Source organism: Zingiber officinale, chromosome 2B (assembly GCF_018446385.1).
Source record: "Zingiber officinale cultivar Zhangliang chromosome 2B, Zo_v1.1, whole genome shotgun sequence".
Lineage (NCBI taxonomy): Eukaryota > Viridiplantae > Streptophyta > Magnoliopsida > Zingiberales > Zingiberaceae > Zingiber > Zingiber officinale.
The window spans coordinates 102974953-102981497 of NC_055989.1; the positions used below are offsets into that span (position 1 = coordinate 102974953).

The 6545-nt window shown below is 42.2% G+C and overlaps 1 protein-coding gene across 2 annotated transcripts; it reads left to right on the top strand.

Moving 5' to 3' along the window:
* The first annotated feature begins 464 nt into the window (after positions 1-464).
* LOC122046583 (receptor-like serine/threonine-protein kinase SD1-7) lies at positions 465-5693 on the top strand. 2 transcript variants are annotated; one of them, XM_042607352.1, is made up of 8 exons: positions 466-2194; positions 2541-3710; positions 3802-3960; positions 4124-4224; positions 4308-4518; positions 4600-4840; positions 5020-5170; positions 5259-5693. In XM_042607352.1, exons 1-8 carry the CDS (start codon positions 2107-2109, stop codon positions 5532-5534), a joined length of 2397 nt encoding a protein of 798 aa, XP_042463286.1. In that variant the 5' UTR covers positions 466-2106; the 3' UTR covers positions 5535-5693. The 2 variants fall into 2 exon arrangements, with proteins under 2 accessions (XP_042463287.1, XP_042463286.1); XM_042607353.1 differs by lacking the exon at positions 5020-5170 and having other exon boundaries at positions 465-2194; positions 5259-5425.
* The last annotated feature ends 852 nt before the right edge of the window (positions 5694-6545 follow it).

Consider the following 6545-nt stretch of genomic DNA (forward strand, 5'->3'; position numbering starts at 1 on the left):
CACCTTGACCTGCTTCGAGCCTCCCTGTGAGCATCCGGTCACCCTGACTTCCTCCAGGCCTCCCCACAAGCATCCAGTCATCCTAACCTGCTCCAGGTCTTGCCGCGAGTATCCAACCATCCTAACCTGCTTCGGAGCCTTTCCCACAAGCATCTAGTCATCCTGATCTGTTCTGGGTCTCCTTGTAAATTGGATCCGGCCAATCTTGACCTGCTTCGGGCATATCCGTGAGTATTCAATCACCCTGACCTGCTTCGGGCCTCCCTGCGAGCATTCGGTCACCCTGACCTACTCCAGGCCCACCCTCAACTTCGTTCAAGGCCACCCCACATGACATCTGGTCTAGACCATGACTCTGATACCAATTGTTGTGCCCAAAGGATGTCCACATATCTCCACAATGACATGATATTGTCCACTTTGGGCCTAGACCCTCATGACTTTACTCTTGGGCTCTCCCTAAAAGGTCTCGTGCCAATGAAGATATCATGCATCTTTTTAAACCCATGATCTTTCCCAAATCTTTCCAATGTAGGACTTTGATTGAACCCCAACACCAAGCGACCACCGACCAGAGGTGCAACATGGATCCAAAATGCTGCATGTAGATCGAAATATGACAATGGTACCTAGGCCGGCATACCCCAGCAGCTCACAGACCGAAACATGGCACGCAGGTCGGGTAATACCCGTAACTCGCAACTCGAAACATAGCGGCTCGATGGCTGGAACACAGTACATAGGGTAGAACACAGATTATGGTGGCAGAGTGCAATAGCAGTGGCCCGAAGGCCGGATCAACGGTGGCTCAAGTTTCGGACCAGCGTGCGCCAGCATGGATAGAATATCGGATCAACGTCAGAAGCGTATGACAGTGCAGATCGAGGGTTGTCTACGACGATGGGGCACTGTTGTGGCTCGGAGGCCGACTGCAATGATGGGAACCGGATGCAGATCGAGGCTAATCTTGCTTTGACGTGGCCGGTCGGCGACTAATCGGGGTTGCCGGCAACGCCTAGAGAGAAGGCGGTGTGCGTTCGGCCTTGGCGTCGGCGTGGAGTGAGGAAATGCGGCGAGCCACGCTGGGCGGTGAAGCGGCGTGCCCTGTAGAGCGATGGAGGCGATGTCGGCAGCGGGAGGCACGAGCTGAGGCGTGCCTTCGGCTGTGGCAGAAGAAAACCAGCCTCCGACGAGGTGATGAGAGATGCCCAAGGCATCTGCGCGACAGCGTTCACGACAAGGGTCGCGTGAGAGGCCTCGGCGACAGAGAAGATGAGGAGGTGCACCTCTTTGTCTACGGCGGCAGTGTCGATGCTGCCAACCATCCTTGTGTGTGGGTGTGAGGCGGTGGCGGCGTTGGCGTGAGAGAGCTGCGATTTCTCGCAGGAGAGGGAGGCACGATGCTCCTCCGTATGTATGACTCCGGCTGCTGCCTCGATGAACGACCAAAGAGGGAGGGGGAGAGGAGAAACGGTTCGCGTCGACGAGGAGAGGCACCTGAGAGGGAGAGAAGTGGAGGAGAGTAGTGGAACAGGCCTCCACATGATGAACAGTAGCACATAAACACCCAAAACCCTTCATCTGCGAAAAGACCAAAATACTCCTCTTCTCCATAATTTCCTTTGGGCCCCACGAATATATCCGCATCGCGGGCGGCCCCCCAGCTCAGCGTCCAATAATCTAATCATTTGTCCACCACTAGTGACCTCCGAGGACTTCCGGCCGTCCATTTTAAATTAAACTATAATAATTCAATCATAGTTATGAATGATCTATCTCCTGATAAAAAAAATAGGACCAGGCGATATGCTCCCGGCACGGATACCGCACTGTGAAGCACACCCGAGATTAACTGAAAGAGATATACCGTGTTATTTCCTTGTATTAATTTTGTATTCCGTGTGGACAAATCGTGAAAGCAGTCTGCCAATATGCAGTCAAACTGTCATTCAATTATTTCAAACAGAGACAAATTAGTTGACTGAAGAATTCCAGCTGTCACCAGCTTCTAAAGGTGATAAATGTTATAACTTAGCTTGCAGCATCTCTGCACAGAGTACACAACAGTCAATTGCTGGTGCAGACAACGCAAATCCATAAACTTCCATGGCGCGGATGCAGCTCTTTCTTCTACCGTTCCTGGAAATAGTACTACTAGCAGAGGCATCCTTTCTACTTGGCCAATCCTCTCCAAGTATGTTTAAGAAAGAAATTTTGTCCAGAATTAAATTAAATTATAAAACCGTAGGATTTCTGTCCATTTTTTTATATCTGTTTATTTATTTATTTATATGAGGATCTATGGAAAGTTTACCATAAAGCAATACTTTAATATCCTTCATTTCAAATTCAGGCTTATTAGAAGACACATGGTACCATAGGCATAAAATTATTAGGCCTTCGTTAACACGTATATATATTGCCTAGTGATATAAGAGTACACCTGTTTGGAAACCTGATAGATCGTCCTACTTAATAAGATAAATTGTAGCGCAATTTGATATCCATTTATATATAGCATAAGTCATACGTTTATGCAGGAGATATAATGATGGGGAATAGCTCACTTATCGATGGCCAGACATTAATCTCGGCGGGGAGCGTGTTCCAACTCGGTTTCTTCAGTCCAGTTAACGATTCTGGAACTTCATACATAGGAATTTGGTACTACAATCTCCCACCGAGAGAAAGCAAAGTAGTAGTATGGGTCGCCAATAGGAACAGATCTGTGGACACATCCATGGCATCGTTGAACCTGACTTCCGACGGAAATCTCATCTTATTTGAGGAAGGAACAAAGGTTTGGTCAACGGGAAGACCCGCCGAACTTAATTCTGTACGCTTGCAGCTTTTAGACTCAGGAAACCTCGTGCTGACGGCTAGCAACTCTAGCAGAACTCTATGGCAGAGTTTCGACCATGGGTGTGACACTCTTCTCCCTGGCATGAAGACAGGATTCGACTTCCGGACTAACACTTCGTGGCAGTTCATGCCATGGACGAGTGCCACGGACCCTTCTCCGGGCAAGTACGTTGCCAAAATTGAGACATATAATGTTCCGGAATTTTATACGGTGAGTGTGAATGGATCCCTCAAACTCTTTCGCACTGGGCCATGGAACGGGCAATGGTTCTCCGGCCTTCCACAGATGGGGAGCAACATTGTGTTAACGCACTTAAACTTCACATACGTGTCCAACCAGAATGAGATCTACTACATGACTGAATATCAGACTCGATCGCCAGAGCTAATCCGGGTATTAGTGTTCACCAACGTATCCTACCAGAGTTGGAGTTTTGTTGAGGGAGAGTGGAGAATTATCTTCTCGTTTCCGAGCGACGACTGCGATTACTATAACCATTGTGGCCGCAACAGCGTTTGCACCAAGGGCTATTACTCAACCTCCTGTCGTTGCTTGGAAGGTTTTGTGGAGAACAAAAGCGTCGTCGGATGCGCTAGGAAGGAGCCCTTGCTTTGCTCGTGGAACCAATTTTCGAAGGAGCCGAGCGTGAAGGTGCCAGACACTGAGAACGCAACCTCAGGAGGCAACATTAGTCTGGATTCGTGCAAGAAATTGTGCTTGGATGATTGCTCCTGCGTAGCGTTTGCGGTGATCAATGGGCCTTATGGGTGCATAACTTGGCGCGGTGAGTTGTTGGATCTCAGAAGTTTTACCGACGGAGGAGACGATTTATACATTCGGCTTCCAGGTAGGTAGTCGAGTTATGCGTTCATGAAATTGTATGATCAGAGTAACATTATATTCAATAATCTATTTTCCTTCTTTTTCTTTTCCTGCAGGATCATCAACGTCAAACTTGAAGAAGCTCGTGTGGGCGATAGTCATTTCGGTGTTGCTGGGATTTCTTTTGCTGTGCAGTGTAGGTGTACTCGCTAGGAGGAGGAGAAACAGAGCATCGACCTGCAGATTGCAATTGCAGTTTCCAAATGTGCAGAAAGGTAGTGAATGATTCCTGCACAGTAGTTTATTTAACAATGCTATTAGTTTTTCAAAGTTATTTCAGATTTAAAAAGGATTAAGTCAAATTTTTTTAGTATTTCTAAGAAAAAAATTATGGTAGAAGAATATTTTTTATAACTCATAATGCTATCCTTGTGTCAGATGTACTTCCTTCATATGATTTACGTACTATAAAAGCTGCAACGAATGATTTCTCCGATGAAAACAAACTTGGAGAGGGGGGATTTGGAGTTGTTTACAAGGTATAAGACGACTTTCAGTATCACAAAAAAAAATTCTAGTCTTTCAAACATGTAAAATGGAAGAAAATGGTACGTTTTGTTAGGGTCAATTGGAAGATGAACAGAATATTGCTGTTAAAAAATTATCAAGATACTCCTCACATGGTCCAGATGAATTCCAGAATGAACTCTCACTGATAGCCAAGTTACAACATAGAAATCTTGTTCGTCTTCTAGGCTGCTGCATTGAAGGATATGAGCGACTTCTCATACTTGAATACATGGAAAATAAGAGCCTTGATGCATTCATTTATGGTCAGTATAGTTGACCTTCATAAATGGTTAAAAATTAATCACAAAAACATTTTATCTAATCCTTATAAATTGGATCTCCAGATAAAGCTAAAAGTTCATTACTAAATTGGCAAAGGCGTTTCAATATTATAATTGGGATCGCTCGAGGACTTCTATACTTGCATCAAGACTCTAGATTGAGAGTCATTCATCGTGATCTTAAGCCTAGCAATATCCTCCTTGACAAGGATATGAATCCAAAGATTTCAGATTTTGGCATTGCGAGAATATTTGAAGGAGACAATGCTCTTGAGGATGCAACAACGAGACCTGTCGGAACAATGTAAGTCTTTTAAATTCGGTTTACTTCATTTGAATAAATATATAAGGGAAGAAGAAGGTTGGAAGGAAAAGTAACAACTAAATAAAAACTAAGTGACCTTAATTGTTTCTCCATGTCATTCTAATATTTGTTCAATCCTGTGATATATATAATGCTAACATTGAAGCTCTCAATTGTAGCGGTTATATGGCACCTGAGTATTTATCACGTGGAGTTTTTTCATTCAAGTCGGATGTATTTAGTTTCGGTGTGATAATACTAGAAATTATAAGTGGAAAGAAGAATAGGGTATTCAGTCAAACTGATACAAGCATGACTCTTTTAGAATATGTAAGTATTAGTTTCAAAATATATATATATATATATTCTTTCATTGATACTATCTAAAATTTTAAAATATGTTTCCAAAATATTGTAGGTGTATAAACTTTGGAAGGAAGAAAGATCTTTAGAGATCGTTGACGACACACTAAATCAATCATATTCAATGGAAGAAGTTCTACGTTGTATCCAAACGAGTCTTCTGTGTGTACAAGATAATAGTAAAGATAGACCCACAATGACAGAAGTGGTGACGATGTTAACAAGTGAGGACGAACTCCTTATTCCGATTATGCAACCTGTCATAACATCAACTAGCAACGAAGAAGATTTCACTATCAATGAAATGAGCTTCACACTGATAGGTCGATAACATATATATTTAATTCTTATTTTAATTAATGTTTTTCATTATCAGAATATTTGTATCAATTTACAGTACTTTAATATTCTTGTATCAAAAGACATATGGCAACTTAGCCGTAAAATTATTAGGCCTCGTTTTCATAATCTGATACATCCTTTTGTTTAATGGGAAAATTTATTAGGCCTCAGTTTATGATGACCTAACTAAAATAGAGAAAATTAATTGTCTATTATTAGAAATCGAAAATATCATGGTAAATATAGGATTGAATTGTGGTAGTTCTTCTTTGTTTTTTAAAAAATAATAATAATATATATTATTAATTATTCTGTTTTTCATAATCTAGATATTTAGATTTTGTTTGACTAATTCTGCAGGTATTTTTTTTTTCTCCCGGTGCACTTATTTGATAATTTGAAGCACAAACTGAGAACTTTGTGTTAATTCATTAGTTATAAATACTTCTCTAGAAATTCAACTGTGGAGCTTTTATGATGTCCCTTCATAACAATGAATGGAGTAAGTGTGCTCCTTCTCTCCCTCCTCTGTGTGAATTGCCTCTATTCATTCATCAATTTGTTATCTGAATATGGAGTTTAAATGAAATATCCATATTTCTTCATTTAAAAAAAGAAAAGAAATTTGATCTCGTCTGAATTTCCCTCCACGCTCTTGGCTGTACTACCTTCTTCAGATTCAGATCCAATAGAGCTTCTGACCTTCTGTACCCGATCTAGTCTCTGATCTACAAGTCAACATCCATCAGCGGTGGTCAACGTTGCTAGTGTGACACTTCTGATGGTTAAGTCACAGCGGAGCTAAAAAAACAAAGAGTTTCTTCTTAGGGAGAAGGACTTTAGCCAGAGTAAAAGGAAGAAGAAGTACAATAGTTGACCAGATCAACTACTGCCTTGACTTTGAGCTATTCAGAGTGATTTGTCGATTTTGACAGTTATCTTCACTCGGTGGGCACTCCTCTCCTTATAGCTGAGACAAACCTCCACGTGGGTTGGTTTA

Coding starts and splice junctions, on each gene's coding strand:
- LOC122046583 (XM_042607352.1), top strand. CDS start 2,107: ATGGCGCGGATGCAGCTCTTTCTTCTACCGTTCCTGGAAATAGTACTA. Junction 2,195..2,540: donor ACTTGGCCAATCCTCTCCAA/GTATGTTTAAGA, acceptor ACGTTTATGCAG/GAGATATAATGATGGGGAAT. Junction 4,519..4,599: donor CCTTGATGCATTCATTTATG/GTCAGTATAGTT, acceptor TTGGATCTCCAG/ATAAAGCTAAAAGTTCATTA.